The following is a 19,580-nucleotide window of genomic DNA, read 5'->3' on the forward strand; positions in this document are numbered from 1 at the left end:
TTTCATCATGGCAATGGTGTATTCATTTTATCCCTGGTCTTCATGATGCTTCTTTTAAAAGAACAGTTTCTAACAAACCTCTGAGAACTTTCAGAACTGTATATACGGTGCAGAAATGCACAGATAATGACTAAGTGCCTTCTGAAGGGTTTTGGTTATATAATGTTTTATTTCGACGTATCAGGAAAAGTTCAAGGGCTACCTCAATACTTTTGAAGGAACTGTGTTTGTCCTCTGTGTTTGATGAGGGCAGAAAATAACTCAGTTTGAGCTGCAGTGCTTCAGCAGCAGGAGAAGACACAAAACAGAGAAAGTACAATAAACAGAAGAGAGACACAGGGAACAATGTTTCACATGGGAAAAATAACCCACAGCCCAGATAGAGAAGTTTGTCACACCACAAATCAGGTCTTATTTTTAAACCTTTATTTAACCAGGTGAGATATTAATAAATTCTTATTTAAAATAAGAATTTGTTCAGGGTATCTTTGCCTGTTGGCATCTTCAGACAAGATCCCAATTAACCTGTCTCAGACTTCAAGACCGGCTGCCTCTTCTGTGTGCATTCCTCCACCCTGCATTATGATGGATTGATTTTTCCTGGCGTGGGATCATTTGATTTACAGTAGATATGTGGAGAATTGACAATGCATGGTGGAAAAATCTGAACCCTTGAGGCATTCTAGTAAGTCAGTGAGAGGAGCAGTAAAGACTGAACACAAACGAAAAGATTCGACAAGCTGAGACTTCTCTTACATCCAACTTATCACTTTACTTACAGTGTACAATTACTGAATCCAGTTACTAACATTAATGAGTAAAATGCAATTATTTTGTAAATCTAAATCCCCTCTCCTTTCAGTAAACAATCTTTTCATTAAAATCTAATGAAAACAGGATAATTTTCTTAGATAGTTTTGAAGAAAATTAACAATAATAGTCATTATATGGGTGGATAAAAATCCCTAACCAAAAGCACAAGCAAGCTAGTTATGTTTTCCATAAATGCCGGTAATAAAATGACAGGAAGTGGTCCTGTGGATTTTTATTTTCTTTAATGTAACGCCATAAATGCTACATTTGTAACTGTATAATAAGCTCTGGGCCTGAGGTGTTTTACCTGGAGCAGAGTAGTTGTCTTCTGCAGAGGGTACTGCTGAGCATACTGACAGGAGCAGGAGAAACTTCCACCTACAAGAGCAAATAATGAGATGAAACTATTATAGACTAGCATGATAAAAAAGAAAAACAATTACATGTTTAATATATATATATATATGTAAAAATGCACCAGTTAATGAATTAAACTCCAAATATTGGAACATTTTATATAAGAATTGTTGTACAAGTGTGAACCTTCTGTAACTCCACTAAAGCAAAGAAGAAAAGCGGTTTAAGAAAGTTTCTGTTGACAAATGTGCACTAATAAATGCACTCTTTGGTGCAGATGCTGATACTGAAAGAAGAAAGCTACAAGTTAGCTAATATCACAATCCATGAGGTGTTTAACATGAAGCCCTTATTATTTCAAAAGCAATAATGAAAAGCCAACATTTCTATGACACATTGCGAAATGTCTGCCATTCATTCAGTTTGCAAGAAAGAATGATACGTAGAGCAATTAAAAGAAAATTTAGATAGCAAACAAAAAAGATACTTTTTTTAAAATCTCAGTTTAGGAATCTATAATTTTCAGGATAATCTGCAATTAATGGCAGCCACTTTCACTTACATATTAAATGAAGTTTCATTTTGAGATATTCAGTTTTGCTTATTTTGCAGTTCTTGTATTGTAAGTAGAGAAAGCAGACACACCTGCAGTCAGTCAGTGAGACTGACTGCTGTTGTTGCTGTTGACGTATTTAATTTGTTATTTTTAACAGTCCAGTCATTTCCGTTTAAAATGCTTTCCTTTCATAGCTTTGTTTTATGATCACGGAGTGCAAATTAAACATCTCTTACTGTGAAACCATAATCTAAGTAAGAACGTGTTCGTTTCTTAAAAAGGTATTAGACGCTGGCAAATTATAAGCAGAAGACTTTAAGAAAAAAGTTAAGTTTAGATGAAAAAGTAACAAACAAAACTGGAAAATGCTAAAGCATGAGAGCAGAACATAGATGGCGTGCATGCCTTCAAACTTAAAATCAACAATAAAAGAAATCAAAACCCATTTGTATTGGAAGCAGGCGATACAGGAATGTTTGTCTAGTGCTGATTAAACAAGACTTATAAAAGCATTTCTAACAGAAACTAACATGTCTGACAGTTATGTGGAGAACGGAGCTGGTTGTCAAGTAAAACTGAGAACTGTACTTCAGTACAAAGTAGCATAATGTCTCATCACTGCACTCTCGCTCTTCATTTTTATTATCTCCATATTACTACATTCCAGAAAACATAGTTGTATGCAAAAGAAATGAAAGATTGACCAAATGTGACAAAACGCAACTTGTAGTTCTTAAAAAGTAACCCGTCTTCTCTGTAGGCATTTAAATTTGACATTTTTATGTTAGAATATGCAGCTGAGAGCCATACAGCGAACATCATTGCCTCATGTTTTATTGTTTCCAGGCTAAAACGGTCTCTTCCTACAAAGTTCTTGTTGTTTATTGCACACTTAGAGCTTTAATTTAATAAAAAAAGACATCAAAGAGAGAAAAAAAACAGAACTAAAATTTAATAGGACAAGTGTTTATCCAGCCCTTAAAATTAAGGCTGTAAAAAACAGTTTGATTTTTAAACTTTAAGATGCCTTTCAGGCGAGCACAAGGCTTTCTGTTTCTGTTACCTGCACTGTCTTTTACTATCTACATGAAGACACTCATCTGAACACCAAATACCTGGTGGAAAGCATCTGTACTGACACAGAAATGTAATTAATCCTTTAGTATGAATAATGCATGAGTCTACTTGTTAGTGAGACAGCTGTGGTGAAAGGAACCATGCAGAATGTGTGAAGATTTTAAAAGATGAATGAGCTTTAATTCCAACAGAGATGTGACTTGTTGAAAACAAAACCAATTCCCTGCTGGTTGTTACCCAGAAGAAAAGGATACACAACGAGTAAAAGCAACTCATTTTGACCGCGGTACATTTTTGCTAAACTAAATCAATAAAATAAATCTGGGATGGTTGAGAAAAGAACTGGTTCTCTTTAAAAGAACTCAAGGAATACTTTGGATATTTTCATTTTCCTCAACTGCATGTGTTTACTACTGAATATCAGAGCTACTATAGATGAAAGAAAATAGCCACAGGGGAGTAAACATCCACCCTGAAAGACAAAAAAATTCAAAGATGTATTATATATTTACGAGAAAAAACTTGGATAGTCTCTGATGTCTAAAAGTTGTAGATTTCCAAGAATTTTGTTTTTTTCCAGGCGTGGATTTACTATATTTACAGCAAGTCAGAAATCTCTGAGAAAAAAGTCTGAAATTTTCTGAGACTACAAAGTCTGACATTTACGACATAAAAATATCACAAATAGAATGAATGTGGAATTGCTAAACTAATAAGCCTTTTAGCAAGCCTGCTGTTGAGCATTTACTAGCTGACCGTCAACACAACTGGGAAAAATTCAAGACCTACATCCGTATTTCAAAATAAGAGTAAAAATGATCAAGAAAAAAAAGAGGGAAAAACTCCAGTAGCATTTCAGGAAACATAAAACAATAAAAAACTACTTTTACAAAAAACTCTTCATCAGGGGTCTCCAAATGCATCTCTGCTCAAACACCTGGATCAGATAAACTGTTCATTTACAGCCTATCGCAGAGCTGAATGAATGCTGGTGAGAGAATTCAGACATTTTTAGAGCAAAGATGCACCTGGACTTGGGGACTCCTTCCTTACACTGTGTCAAATGTAAACCACCAAAAACACTTCAAAATATCTTCTTCACATTGCAACCAGATCAATCATGTCTCCAGCAACAGCTGCTTTCACAAGTTAAAGTAGTTATAATAACTAGTCATAACTTTCCAGCTGACAGTGTGACGGATGTTTGTAGGACATGAAGAGACAGTAGTCCTGCTGTTTTAAAATGTGTCTCTGCACGACTGAAGGGAACTTTGTCAACCAAGACTTTTTGTTACTCTGTAAATCACAGGAGATTGTTATCCACAAAACAGCAGGACCTTCTCCAGGAATCTCCCTTTCAAAGTGACGAGCAAAAAACCGCTTCCAGTGTCCTGTTTAAGACAGACAGACAGACAGACACCATTGTTTGTTTTTTCAGCTCTATGTGACTCTGTGGACTGGAGGGAAAAGAAAAAATACAAGCAAAGTTAGAAAATAACAAGGAAAAAAGAGAAGAAGACAACAGGAAATCTAGTGGAACAACACAGAGACTGGCTTCAAGTCAAGAAGTGGGAAGCTGTACTGTCACCTGTTCCCCATTCAGAGAGGTCGTGTGACATTCCACAGTTCGGGAATGGAGAGCCAGAAAATGCAATGAAGAAAACCGAACTTGGGGTGGATGATTACAATAATTCATCTGTTGAAGTGATGGGATCAACTTTTAAAGGGGCAAAAGTAGCTGCTTCCAGTTAAACTTTGGCAAAAGAAGAGAAATGCTAAATATAAGATTTACCATTACGTTTGAGATGTGTGGGGCATCTGAAACTGATTCAGATTCTCTTAGTATTATCTCTTACACAAGCTCCATTTTGTGGATTTTAAATCACTACATCAAACAACTTGGGTCATTGTTTCAGCACAAGTACAGGAACACATGCAGACAAGGTGTTGGACATCCTCCATAGCCGTCGCCAGGACATGACAAAGCAGTTTTTTTATGTCTTAATGTGCCTAGAATCCTTGTTCCTGTTCTTACTTTGCATAGAAAGCAATTCCTGGCAGTACAGTGAAGGATGCTACCCAGCGCCTTGCAGTTAATGGAGCTGGCTGCTGAACGCAGCACAAAGCTCCCCAAACAGAGCTCTGTTGACTGAGGGAAATACCAATATGTGGGGAGTGGGTGTCATGTCAAGACTATAAATAATCACAACTTTAAACTCCCATTCCAGCAGTGACAGACCTCGACTGTCCCCATTTCAGAACGAGCTTGGATCTCTAACAGTGATTCATTCAGGAGAGAAACGGGCCAAGTGCTCTGCTCCAGGTTCATTAATTTGCTTGCATTAATCAGAGATTTCAGTCAGGATGCCAATTTCAGAGCCTGTTAGTGATTTGGCAGGTTGCCTATCAAATAAATCTGCTGAGAAACAAAGTATGTGAAGCTGTTGATTTACCCCAAGCAGCTTTAAGACATTAAACTCATTAAGTAGTAATTGATCCCGTTGTATTATTTTACTAATTGGGGGTTGTGGACACAAGAGGAACTGCTGCTTTTTCTTACTTCAGTTTTAAAGGGAAAGTTCTTGAATTTGTAAGCAGACATATTGCAGTACCTGAATATCATGACCCTTGATTGACCAAAATTCAGCCCACTTTGCTGTATGGCATTTTTTTTTTTTGCAAAAATCATCCCAGTAGCTGAGGCGATCCACATCGTTACAGTCATTATGTGATTAAGGTTTATGAAGCTTCGCCTTAGACCCAGTGTAAAAGCTCTGCCTCTGGTTTATGAACTTGACAGCAGAAGGAAAAAGCAGTAACTCAGACATACAGTTGATAGCTTATGATTGTGACTCTGACATAAATTAGAATAAAAAAATGTACGTTTATGATGCCTTCAAACAATTTTGATAAACTCAGATTTGTCGGGCATGGACAAGTTCATTTAATTAACTGGCACTTAAACAAAAACATTTCCATTTGACTGCAGGTGCTGCTGGGTTCATCTATTCAGGCAATTATGTGCAGGTATTAACACCAGACATCACACTGTTCAGCAAGGAGACAGGAGACGTCTCTTACCTGAACCTGTTTAGGTACAAAACATGTTTTTTGATTGAAAGCAAAACATATTGTAGAGATGTCAGCTGAAGCTGGGAAGAGAGTGAAATAAGCTGAAATGAGCTGAAAGGACACGCGGAGAAAAAGATGCCAACACAAAAAAAGTCAGATGTACTCAGGAGAACATAGCCTAATTTCTAGAGACATGTGATCTAATGAGACTATAAATAAAGTGTTTGGTCATAATGACCATTGTTACATTTAGTGAAAAGAAAGGGAAAGCTTTGCAGCATGAGAACACCATCTCAATGTGAGTTACAGCAGCATGATGTGAGGGTTATTTGCAATAGGAGGGACCGGTGCACTTCACCTAATGCATAACATGATGAGAAAAGAACATAATGTGGAAATATTACAGCATTTTATTAAGCTATCAGCCAGGTGGGTGTAGATGGATCTTCTAAATGGATAATAACTTTAATAACAACATCACAGTAGGTACAACAAAGCGGCTAAAGGACGACAATGTCAATGCTTTGTAGTGGTCACAATAAAACCATCTCATATTTTATTTAGTAGCTGTCAAAGAGGTGAAGCTCCACCGTTATCCTGTCTCAAGAGTTTTGGAGTAACTTTGCCATCTTTCCAATGATTTCAGATGTTTCAGATTCACATAATAACTTTCCTACTTGCTTTTGCTTTTAACATTTTTTATGAATTTGCAGGTCTACAAACCTGACTCAATTTCTTTCAAGAGGAATGGGACAAAATTACACCAAATTAATGAGAAGCTTGTGGGTGGGTAACCAAAGCACTAAACTAAAGCCGGACAATTTCAGCACAATTCTACCTAACAGGAAAATTAACGTAGACCTTATAGAGGCATATTAAATTCTTAAAATAGACAAATGTCTATTCTGGTCATGTGTCTTTTTATACAGAGTATGTAAAAATCTGGTGACAGAGATTGAGTCATGAATTGTAATTATTAAATCTAAGTTAGCATCTTGACATTCTCGGAGAATTTAGTAGTGAATAAAAAACGCATTCAATTTGAAAATGAACACTGAACAGGTCAAACAGGAACCGGTAAGTTTCTCCGTTTTGATGCTAACTCAACAGGAAGTCCATTTACGTCTCATGCTAACGAGGTGTTCTGCTGCTGCATGTTTCGCTAACTTTCCAAGAAATGAAGAACTAACTGATCTGCAGCCAGCATCTCTTTCCTGCTGGCTGCGTTTCAGCTTCAGTGTCTGTCTTCTTATCTGAGTGACTTCATTATGAAAGACCTAAAAGAGCTTTTCCAAATGACAGCCGGCAAAAATTTGAATATTTGCTACATGTCAAGGCTGCAGGGCATGAAAAATGAAGGAATTCTAATTCAAAAAGATGCTGAATAAATGCAAATATTAGAGTGATTTTCAAGAACTAGCATGTAATTTTCTTTCCGCTGAAGTCAAAAGGTCAGCACTGGCCACAGCAAAGATTGACTTAGTCCACAAGAAAGTAAGCAGACAAAGAGCTGTGAGTAAACTACCACTATTTATTGGTTTGCCTTCTTTCCAGTTCCAGATGTTAGGAGGGTGGAAAAAGAGTAACTCACACACACACACACACACACACACMCACACACACACACACACACACACACACACACACACACACACACACACWMACACACACACTAATCTGTGCAATAAAAGGTGGAGAAGCTTTCAGAATACACACAATACTTCCCAAAAATCACAACCATTAATGACTATTTGTTTTCCAAATCAGCAGTGACTCAACAAGTCCACTATATCTTGTTCCCAGTATTTGCATTAAATAATACAGGAGGATTGTTGGTGGTTACATAATGTACAAAAAAATCACTTTCTTGTTTGACTTTCCACGAAAAAGTCAAACCAAATGAGTACCAATGTAACAAAAAACTTCCTCTTAAGTCAGGGGTGTCAAACTCCAGTCCTGAAGGGCCGCTGTCCTGCAGTTTTTAGATGTGCCACAGGTACAAAACACCTGAATCAAATGTCTTAATTACCTCCTCAGTTCTCCAGAGCCTTGCTAATGACCTAATTATTCTATTCAGGTGTGGTGCAGCAGAGGCACTTCTAAAAGTTGCAGGACACCGGCCCTCGAGGACTGGAGTTTGACACCCCTGTCTTAAGTGTTATGTAATATGTCACCTGATGTTCAATCCAGCACTAATTCTCATTCCTACAAATGGTACTTCTGGGATCAAACCTGGATTTTATAAACAGAAAACCCTGCAACAACCTTTCAGAATCATGATATTAGTTATTATACAACTACAGTTACACTTTATAACATCTTCATAGGCTTGTTGTGAGAACTTGGGTGAACTGACAGTCACGGTTCTCAGTGGAAAGGTTTTCAAAACCTCTGAATTCTTCAATCTGTGAGATTTGTGATATTATAACAAATGTATTTTACTGAGACAAGCCAAAATGAATAAAAATCAAGAGAGTGTGATATGCATTTGAACTTAACCTCCTATACTCTGTTGCTTTTAAAAACAATAAATCACCAAGACTCACTCATTCACCTCACCTGACAAACCAGCCATGCACTTCACAAATCTGGAGTTTATGGCAGCATGAAAAATGTAAATTTAGCTTTGAAGAAAATCTACAAAGAGACCCATTTATGGCTTACCACAAACCATGCAGGGGACAGAGCAAATATGTAGGAGAATGTGATCTGATTAGATCAAAATTGAACCATGTTACCAACATGTGGCGCACAAGTTGTGGTGGAAAACTACACAGTTGACAACCAATCCCCACGATGAAACACGAGGGTGGTGGCATCATGCTGCGGGAACAACTTTTCTCTAGTTGGATGAGGGCAGACAGTCAAAGGTTATGAGAAGATTGACGGAGCCAAATGCAGGACAAAACCAGTTAGAGGTTAAAACTGGAGCTGAGCTTCATTTGCTAGCAATGAAAATGAACCTCTGCTCCTGAAGAAAGGTTTTCTTCAGAAGCTTTGGCAATATTTGGAAATTTTCATTAACTTTTTTAAATGTTTTTTGCAAAAAATATTTAATCTCTATCATTTTCCTTCCACTTCATAGTTTGGTGCTAATTGATTTTGGCCAATCACGTAAAATGTCACTAAAATATATTGAAGTTTCTGGTTGTAACATACAAAACAACGTGTTCAAAAGTCATTAATTGTTTTGAAAAGCACATTATATGTCCCGCAGGCAGAAGGGACCCTGCACAACAAACTGGTAGACAATGGATGGGTGATTATAAATTTTGCCTTGAGACTCATTTTACTTATAAGCAAGTGTTTCCCTAAGTGATGAGCAAACACAGGAAGGCTGTTTATTGTTAAAATGTCGCCAGTAGTAGTGGAGGAGCAATGCCTCCCACAGAGGGGGGTTTCAGGAGCCACAGTCAGGCCCAGTCAGATCAGGTTGCTCATTTTTACTCTCAATTATTAAGAAAAAACGTGGGTGTCTCAGAGCAGAACAGAGGCCTTTGTGATCTCATCTTCCTTTTTCAGATGTTATCTGGAAGAGATTTCCAAGACAGCTTGGACTCACTTCAAATAAAGGACATTAAATGTGCTGCTTAATGTCCTATTTGCTCCAACACAGTCCTGATATTCTAGAGTGGCAGCTGCATGTAACAGGACAACAAAACCTTACATGCCAAACACACTTCCATGAGGAATTTTAGTTGTTAGGCTGCCAAAATTAAACTGTTTCGACCTCAAACACTCACCACCCAAATGATTTATCCCCATGCTAGAAATATTTTTAATTCCTCCCAAGGCGTGCTCATTCATCTTTCTGCTCCAGCCTCTGTGTTTAATTCCAACTTTACACAACTCCACAGTTTCTCACAGATTATGCAGGTCACGGATTTCTTTAGTCAAGTATGAAATATTATGTGACAAAAAGGTTTCCAAATCGTTTAAAGTTCAAATGCAAGCACAACAGAAATGCAGTTGTCAGCCCCAAATGGGGATGGCAATGTAGTTACAAAAAAAAAAAAAAATCATAAATTAATTTTAAAAATAAAGTAAGATCAGAATGGCACCTTTATTACAGATCAGTGTTCTTTAATCAGGAACCTGGAGCTGCTGCGGTTAAATGTGCAAACAGGCAGGGAAATGCATTGCTGTACTTTGAAACTTACGTTGCAGCCGCGGAAACGTGTCCACTCCTTGTCCGTTGGGCTCCTAAATGCATTTGTATGCATTTGTCCAGGAAGCAGAGATCTGGGCGAAAATAGAATCACACTCAATGGGATGCCTGCACATGGGCTGACCCTTCGGAAACGCTCAAAAGGAAGCGTTTAAATGGACCGAGGAGCCCTCAGAAATTCTTCATCGCACCGCACTCCTGAGGTGAGATGTCTCCCCCTTTTCAAAAAGTCCCCAAAAAAACCCTAGTGCGCTCTGCGGCGCGCAGGAGGATAATCTGGCTGTTGCTATCCAAAGTGAAGACGCGCAACAACAGCAAACTTGGGGGAGGAAAAAAAAAAAAAACGGAAGCGGCTTTGACAGCAAGTAGATCTGTGGCTGGATCGACGCGGTTGCTCTGACCGATGCAGATAATGTCCTCGGTTTGGTCGATCACCACAACATGAGACGGACTGGTGTGCGTCTTCTCCTCCAGGCGCTGGTTCCAGCTATGTGCCTCGACTTGCAGCGGTGCGAGTGCACCCGCATTCACCCCATCACAACTCTAAACCAGCTGGTGGTGTTGGGTTTCATCAGACTTCTCCGTGACATCACGCGTACAGTTTAGGCTTGTGCTCTTTGGATGTCTGATGTCTTCATTAATCTACTGTAACGTTAAAACGCGGTTAGTGCGCTTCCGCTGTTTGTGCTAATTGCAAAGAGTAGAGTCAACTTTCAGGGAAGACTCGTGTCTGAATCACGCAGACAATGAATTGGGATCCTTATCAACAACTCCTGATAATATAATAGGGAAGACTGGGGATGATGAACTGTAATTTTTGAAGATGAAGTTCTTTAAGTGTTATGCTACATTTGTCTAGCACAAATGGTGCTGATTGAAAAGCCTGTCAGTTTGTGAGTTAGTGTCAAAAGACATAAATGTTGTTTTTTACAACCTAACCCAAAACTGGCATGAGTTGTAACAATGAGACAAAAATAAAAATAGACTCCGTACTGTAGATCCCATTTCTTTAAGAAAGAGAACAATCCATAACCACTGTCTCTGCTGAAGGTAAACATCCACCTCATGATGCAGCCACTACCATGCTTCACCATGGAGAGGAGGTCAGATTCATGTGCACTGTGTCAATAACTACTCAAACTATTTTTGAAACAACTCTGTAAGAGTTAAATTAACACCAATTCTGATAAGGACGAAATAGACTCGGCATAGTGTTGATTGAACTCTGCAGAATTTGTTGTGTGTGCAGTGTTAGCTCTCTGCTCAGGTAAGTTGTAAAGTTTAACTTTGTTCTCATTTAACGATACAGTAACTCACAATAACTCTTCTTCTTGCAGCGTTTTTTTCAGAGGACAGATTTATAGTTACAGAATTACCGTTAATAATCTGCTACACACACTGCCAACTCAGGTGCGGCGCCAAGTCTGGGTGAGTGTGTGCTTGTGCCAAACTCGTTCCATTTTCAGATTATTGATTGAACCTTCAGATGATGATTTAAATTTCTCCATAACTTTATCCAAAACCTGCCAGTTGGTTTTTGTTTGACCACACATTTTTTTATGTGCTAGTTTGGTCACATAAAATCCCAATAAAAGAAATAAATTTTTGTGGTTGAAATATCACAAAATAAATGATTTTTCAAGGCAACGTAGTCTTGAGGAGTTTGGATTTTCTCACAGCTCCTGCTGCAGACATTTAGTGATTGCATTTTAATGTTGCCATAAAACATCTCTGCTGGCATTGATGCATTTTTGAAATAACTCCTTTTTGTTTCGTTTTCACATCACTGCAAACCATTCTCTGCTGCAGATTTGCCCAAACAGGTTCTAATTCCAGCCAAACAGCTCTGTAAGTCACCAGAGGAGATCCGACCTCCAGCCCATCACCCCCCACACACACATCAAACACAGCTCAGCATCCTCCGCCGGACGGCCGACACTTCGCTCACTTCGGCCCGGACTGAGAGACGGTCCATATGGTTTGCGGTTCAGGAGGCGGGTGGGATGTTACAGGGTCCGATTCTGGTGCCAGATGGAACTCACATGGTTTTCCACTTTGGTTACAATGAAAAGAATAAGTACATTTAATGATCAAATGCATAAAAGGTCAGGCTGACACAGAATTGTCAGGCTAACCATCTGCATAAACCGTGAGGTTATTAAAAGCTTTCATGTTGTCAGCAACCGTAGCAGAGATGTTCAAACGTCTTCTGCTTCGGGTCAATCACTCAAAGAAAATGGTCTCCGAGAAAAGAAGATGTGCAGGCTGCACTCTTTGCCATCTACCTGTCTGGGGGCAACAATGTTCTGAGCAGCTGTTTGTCTGCATTGCTTGGAAACCATGACTCTGGGATGCAAAAAAAAAAAAGAGCAAGAAGCAACAATGTGGATTATATTAATAGACCTCTGATAAAGTTACAGATTCCCATGTGGCCACTTGTAAAACATTTTTATTATATTATAAAATGTTTTCAGGAAAAAAATAAAAATCCTTAGTATAAAAGCAAACTTTTCAAGACGAATTGCTTCTCTTCGCTTTGTGTCCAGATGCGTGCTAATCAGTTCGGCGTGCGCTGAGCATCAGGACCTTGGACCCAAACAGTGACGGATAATCACAATCAGCTCTCGCCTCATTTTTCTCTCGTGATGAAGCTGCAAAAGCAGACGAGTTAATGCTGATCCTCCTGAAACGTCTGGTGTCTCCCTCCTGAGGTGTTTCCTGTTAGGTGACAAGTCAACGATCTGTAATTAAATGTGAGTCACATTGCAGACCCGTTGCCTCACTAAGTGCACAATGTCCAGACATCCCTCTGATCACATGCTGCGCTCTCAGCATGCGGTCTGCACAGCTAGATGATCAAATGCATCAGCAAACATCCTAAGAACAGAAAGATATCATGAAATAATAAACAGCTCTGACATCAGTTGCATTTTAAAAACAGATCTTTCCATATTCATTGTATTTTTCATTAAACGTTGCATTTACTGGCAGTGTGCTAGCGTTAGACTTATGAAAACGAGAAAGAAATGATTTGTGCTTTTGGACACGGCTTGGTTGAGGCAGATGTGAGTACATATCCCTACAAGCAAATTCCTGTTCTTTCAACACTTTCAGCTTCAGAGCTTCCTATTGGACGGCCTTGATCCAAACGTCCTGGAAGGAGTCCGTCCTGTCTTTCAGAATAACATTTCAAATGAAGCCACAGCTTGTACATTTCGGGAGCATCATGACTTTCAACCTCATTGGTGAATTATCCAAGCAGTGTGAAGACAAAGGAAGAGTCAGGATGAAAAGAGACTGCAACGTAAGAATTGGTAGCCATTTTTGGTTGTGTTTTGCCTTTTGAACAAAACGCTGCACACACAGTGGATTTAAAACGTTTCCCAGTATTCATAGCCCATCAGCCTTTTCACATTCTCTTTTTAAATTCTATGTATTTAACTCACAATTTTATGTGACAGACCAGAGTAGCGGCGTTTCTATTGCACAAACTGAAATGGTAAAAATAAATGTGCTTAATGGAAGAAAACTGCACTTTTTTGAACAACCGGGTGTTACTACTTATTGATTGACAGCGCTAAGTCCCTCCTCCTGGCTCTGATTGGTTGTTTCTGATCAGGAGGGTCACATTTCTGCAGATGGCAGTAGGACCACAGGGAGGAGGAAGAGAAGCTTGATTTTTACCCACAGATTATTAGTCTCATTGTACTGTAACAAAATAGTAACAATTTTAACAAATATATTAAAATCCACATCATTTATATAATCTACACGCTGCAGCTGTAAAGTTTGAATTGTGTTTGCAAAGGCACTCTAAGAGTTCCTCGTAAGCACGGCATCTTTTCAGTGTCTGCCTTAAATGCAGCATGTGTCTCTTTAAATGCTGACTACCTGCAGACAGACAAGATCCTGAACCTGCCTCTGTCTCTAATTAGCAGACAGGGCCATGTGTAATTTCTGTCCTGTGTGCGTGTCACCGCCTTGTAAGGCTCTTATTTTCCCCAGCAAAGGAGAGAGTGGGCAACAGCTGGGGGAGTGCTTAACAGATGGTGAAACATGGAGCGCCGGATAGCTGAAACAATGTTCTATCTAAGGGCACGTGTGTGAGCGAGATGCAGTGTGTGTGTGTGTGTGTGTGTGTGTGTGTGTGTGTGTGTGGTGGGCAGCATGCAGAGCTTTGAAGGGATCATGGGAAAGTGGGGAGAGAGGGGCCGGGGGAGTGCAGGGCGAAGGGGGTGTTCAGGCAGGGAGAAAGTGTGGAGGCATGCAGGGAAAGTGAAGGCTGCTACTGGGGTCAGGAGGGCACAGACGAGGAACACACATGGTGTCCACCGGAAAGGCGTCTTTTACTTTAGTTGTCACGATTTTTTGGCAGTTCCGACTTCAAGAAAAAACTCCAAGTTAGCTTACGCTTCATTAAAAATCATAACTCAATTTTCACTTACTTTATGTAAACTCTTTACTTGTTTAAGTGTAAACATCTTTTACAGTCTTTCTTTATTGGGAGGAGTTCACCAGAAAGAGACTGCTCTCCAAAACGTACTGTGCGGCTGAAGCAGAAGAAACGTTTGTGTATGCGTAATTAGTTTTGCACATGCTGAGTGGAAGTCGACCCTCAGCCCACAAAAACAAGCTCATTTGTCAACTTTTAAAAACCAGCGGAATCCGAGCGCAACCCAAATCGTACGCACACGGCTCCATAAATTAGCCCGGCTCACGTTGGATGTTTAATAAGTGAGTCTTTTCTACAACATCAACTAGCGTCTGTAGGAAACCAGAGCCGTGTCTGCACATGAATTTCATCACGCCTCCAACAAAAATAAATGCCTGACACACAAGAAATTAAAATCAGGGGAGATAAAAGTCGAACCTTGTTTTTTCGTTACAGTAGATGTAATTAATTTATTTTCCCTGCTTCGTCTCCACTTTCACGTCACCAGCCTTCACCTAAAGTGGAATTCCTTCGGATTTCCCATCTGTAGTGTGAAAAGAATAAGTATGCGTTCTCTGAGCTAAGCAAATGTTTTGTTTCAGAGGAACTGGGACAGGAAGTTGCTCTCATGAATTTGGATTTGCGTTGTACATCAGCTTCCAGCTATCTTGGTTAGGTCTGTACAGGCTTTGCATAGCTAAATCTTTGTTCAATTATTTCTGGCAAATATTCCAAAGCTTCCTGAAACTGGATGAGAAACACCTGCAGGTTTCCGTCTTCAGGTCGCTCTACAGGTGATGATAATGTTCTTGAGATTTGAGTTTGTGCTTTCTTTGAACCACCTAATCCTTCGGCAGCTTCGTGCAGTATTGTCCGTTTGCTTTGGGTCATCGTGGTATTGATGGGTGAATCACTGACCCATAGGACTTGTTTTTTTCTCAAGGAACTCTTTGTATTAGGAGTTAATTCCTGTTTTATCTTGATTAGTTTTTGTGCCGCGGCTGCTGAGAAATTCTGTCATATGATCTCCACCAGTCCTGAGTTTATTGGCTCATTAGATCAGAGATTTTCCTCTCGTAGCCCTTAAATAAAGGTACACAAGTGGTTCCAAGTTGCTGTCAAGTATGTTTTACCTAAAACTGGTTTCTGTCCAGTTTTAAATCCCCGATCTCCTTTCAGTTTATTATATTTTTGGAGTCTTCCTTTTGCTTTCTGAATCTGCTGAGTTAGATCAGACATCAAACGTTCTGTATGTTGCTTTGCAAAGCTATTAATTCCCTTAATTTGATCACATTTTGTCACATTATAACAACTAACCTATATGTGTTAAACTGAGATTTTAGATGACTAGTATTATAAAAGTTTTAAGATAAAAAAATAAAAAAAACAGGAAAACCGCAGGGTGCGTTTTTATTCAGACATCCATTAAAAACCCCAAATAAAATCATGTTTAAAGCTTGAAAGAATCTCTTGAAAGGGCCAATATTAATTGTGTCACCCACAAATTGAACCTCTATGAAAGTATAAAACCATTTTTGAGAGAAAGTCAAGTTCAGTTTATTGTTTGCCACAGGAACTCTGCCACCAAAACTTGACTTTATGACCTGAATGCAAGACGTTGTAGGAAAACTATCAATTTTTACCACAGCAATGGTGAAAACTGCTCTTGACAGTACAATGTGGTGGCTATGATTTTCTTTAGCAGGGACAGAGAGGCTGGTAAAGGTTTACTGAGAGATAAATGGAGCTAAATGCTGGGTAACGTTTGATGAAAACCAATTAGAGGCTTGCAAAGCATTTCAGACTGGACAGCAAAACCAACACCCTAAAATCCAGCCACAGATCTTGTCATGTTTGATGGTGGTTTTCTGAGCCACATGCAGACATTTCACAGCAGAGGCCTGAAATAAAATGTATTGACCAGTAAATGATGTGAACTGAGCTTGCTGGTTCCTACGGCTAATGGTTTGTTCACAGACACTTATATTGCAAAGAACAATGATTTCTATGTGTTAAAGCTGCTGTAGACGTATCCGAATCAAGCTTCAGCTGTAATTAAGCTTGCAACGTGACATACTTAGGAAATACCTAAGGCTCTGAATTATTTTGCAAGGAACTGTTAATGTTTCTAATGTTAGGTCACTCTATCCTTCTATTTTTGTCATGAACTCCAGAATATATATCAGAAATCTTTTTTTGCTTCGCTTATCAGTGTTGCTTTTTCTGGATTCTGTAAAACTGATATAATTTGACAGGACACATGATTCTCACTTGTAATTAGGAAAGTCTGGTGCTTCTGCACTTCACCAAGAATGGCTACAATCAATTTTATTAACACTGATCTACCAAACATTTTCGAAAGCTTTGCCTTCTCCCAGTTTGAAAGGAAGAGAGGAGCAGCCAGAGGAGAAGAAGAAGAAAAAAAAAGCCACCTTGACCTCACTTTCATCTCTGGGGCTCATCCTCTGTCTGGCGTGAGGTCTCAAAGGAGCTGGCCCTGGAACAGAGACTGGCTTTATGCTTGCTAACTACAATGTGCTTCAAACAAAATCCTATTTAATTTTTTTTTTTTTAGAAGCGGAGGGTTGAGAGAGCAGGTTGAAAGGCATGTTGACTCGTATCTCAGAGATACTAATAGTCTCCTTGCAATTTTGGCCTAATCCCATGTCTTTTTCTATGTGTGAAGTGATGCCAGGGCTGATGATGCTAATCTTTATGCAATGATAAAGTGATGATAAAGCCTCAGAGGGTCAAAGACGAATCATTTTATGGGTTCCTGCTCATCAATCATGTGTCCATGTAGTGTTTGTGGCAGGTGTTATCACACTTTGCATAATTTTTGCATTTTATACTTATGTGTATACATTCCCTCTAAAACCATTGCCAGCATTTAGGCAAGATATAGTCCTGACATAATCGAACAGTTTGGCAAAGCTTTCCTTAAACACACAATTACCCCTCATATATTATATAATTTTTCTGAATATTTCTTCAATAATCAAGGAGCATGCTGTCATAGTTGATCACCTTTCTATAGAGCAAACTCTATGTGATCATGGCTTTGTGTTTGCTGGTAAGGAGATGGTGGATTTTTTGTTTCCGCTCCTTGGTGAGGTCATTTTGGTTGCATCCAAAGCTGTAGTAGGACCAGAAATGTTGCATTAAATTGTTTGGAAAAATACCAAGACCAGTCTGTGAGTAATTAGGTTGCACCACTGGCTGACTCCCTTTGGAGTTTGCAGACTCATATTGTGGACAAACCACTGATGCTTCACCAGGATTTGCATGTGGATGTTGATCTAATGCCACAACAATAACAAACCGCTGCAACTTCACCACAGAGGTTTTATCAGGGAAGTTGTTAGGAACACGTCCCTTTCTTGGTTCGGTAAATGGGGCACTAGGCCATATATGAGACATTTACTGGTATTCTGACGTCACTTTTCTAACATCTGCTGGGTTTGCTGCTCTGAGTTTAATCCTTATAGAATATGTTAGAGGGGATGGTGTAAATATGAGAGTGACAGCATTAGACTGCAGATGGAGTGGTGCAGGGCAGTAACCTCGTTGTTACTGGCAACTGAGTTCAGCAATACATCCTCCCTGTTCAGAGAAACAGGTCTTCACACCATCTTACTGCTGCCATTCCCTCACTTTAAGGGAGACAGAAATATTTCGCATGTCTGCTCTGACCCCAGAGCTGCTTCACATCAGAGGTCAATCTTCAGACATAGAACTCAGTTGCTTGGTTACTACTTGCAAATGACCACCATCATTTTACCACAGGAAACTTGTGAGGTTAGCAAAACTCTTTCTGGGTTTTACAAGCTTCTTGCTGGCTAAAAGATGTTCAAGATGCCAAAATAAAAAATAAAGAAAAACATGAGAAACATGCAGTTTTCATGTCGTGATTGATTTTTTTTGGCACTTAAATGAAATGTAGCTGATCTTCCTATCTTTAGATCGCTGCAACTTTTTTACCTACAGCAAAAACTACAGCCTTACAAAGCAGTTAGGAACTCAAAATGTAATTGTTGAAGACTTCAAACCAAAAGAGAAATGGAAAGCAGACAGTCTTTTTGTTTCATGGGAGAACACAAAAAATAAAGTGTTCCTATAAAGATTAAAAACAAATGCCCCCAAAATTGTTCCCAGTCTCAACTGAGGTGCAACACGGAGCGAGAGGGGAAGGAAGTGGAGCTACAGGTCCATCGTAGGAGGAGATGACCAGGTCTGGCTAAGTGCTTTCCACAATCAGATTATCACTCATCCATCAACCCCCCCATGTCAAAGTCTGTTGCCACCAAGACAAAAATAGCTCCGACTTTCCTTCCCTGCAGGCTGACGGACCAAAGCTGAACCACCTGTCAGCCAGAGCTCAAGATAAAAAGCCAAGCAAGTCAGTCATGGACAAACTCCACTACCTCATGTGTTTGCTGCTATGGTTACAGCCAGCTTTGGTGCGACTGACTGGGAACGAAACACTTCATGATCATGACCTCACATGTGTAGGCGCCTGGGCTCGTGTCAGTTTTACAAAAGCAAGAAGAGCAATGATCAATGTCAACTCTAGGATAAAAAGATGGGAGTTTAAGAAGAGCTTCAACAGTGATTGTGTTGCATCCAAAGAAAATATATTTTAGATTATCTCACCTCTCCATTGAACCATTCATTGCTTATTATGGAGGATCCCAACGCCTTTTCAGGGTTCTGGACATAACTCATGATCTTCTTCCAGTAGGATTTGTCCTAAAACAATCATCCAATTCTGTTCTGGAGATATTCTGTTCAGATCCTCAAACCATCTAAACTGACTTTTTTTTAAATGGAGCCACAAAGGCTGTTCTCCAAGTATCCACCTCGAACTTATCACTACGGCTGAGTGAACCCAAAGAAGGAAGCTGATTTTATCTACATTTCCAGAATCGGTTTCTTTCTATCATGATCCATTATCTCATGATGACTCACTTCCCAGTTCAGTGTCCTGGTCTAAAAAACAGCGACTTGTTTACATTATCYTTCTCTTTCGATAACAGCGATTCTGAAGTGTGCATAAGTATGTAACCTAGTCAAAGTCTACAGTTCTAACGTGAAAAATTTGCCAC

At 39.4% G+C, this 19,580-nt stretch overlaps 1 protein-coding gene across 1 annotated transcript in view; it reads right to left on the bottom strand.

The window, feature by feature from the left end:
- Positions 1-10,665, bottom strand: part of LOC108166264 (collagen alpha-1(XXIV) chain-like) — a 36,882-nt gene extending 26,217 nt beyond the window's left edge. The window contains exons 1-2 of the mRNA XM_017304553.1: positions 10,036-10,665; positions 1,121-1,191 (exon numbers count right to left, since the gene is read on the bottom strand). Of these exons, the coding sequence (XP_017160042.1) occupies positions 1,121-1,191; positions 10,036-10,088 (124 nt within the window). The 5' untranslated portion in view covers positions 10,089-10,665. The remainder of the gene's footprint in view (positions 1-1,120; positions 1,192-10,035) is intronic.
- Positions 10,666-19,580: the final 8,915 nt, after the last annotated feature.

This window comes from Poecilia reticulata, linkage group LG4 (genome assembly GCF_000633615.1).
Source record: "Poecilia reticulata strain Guanapo linkage group LG4, Guppy_female_1.0+MT, whole genome shotgun sequence".
NCBI lineage: Eukaryota > Metazoa > Chordata > Actinopteri > Cyprinodontiformes > Poeciliidae > Poecilia > Poecilia reticulata.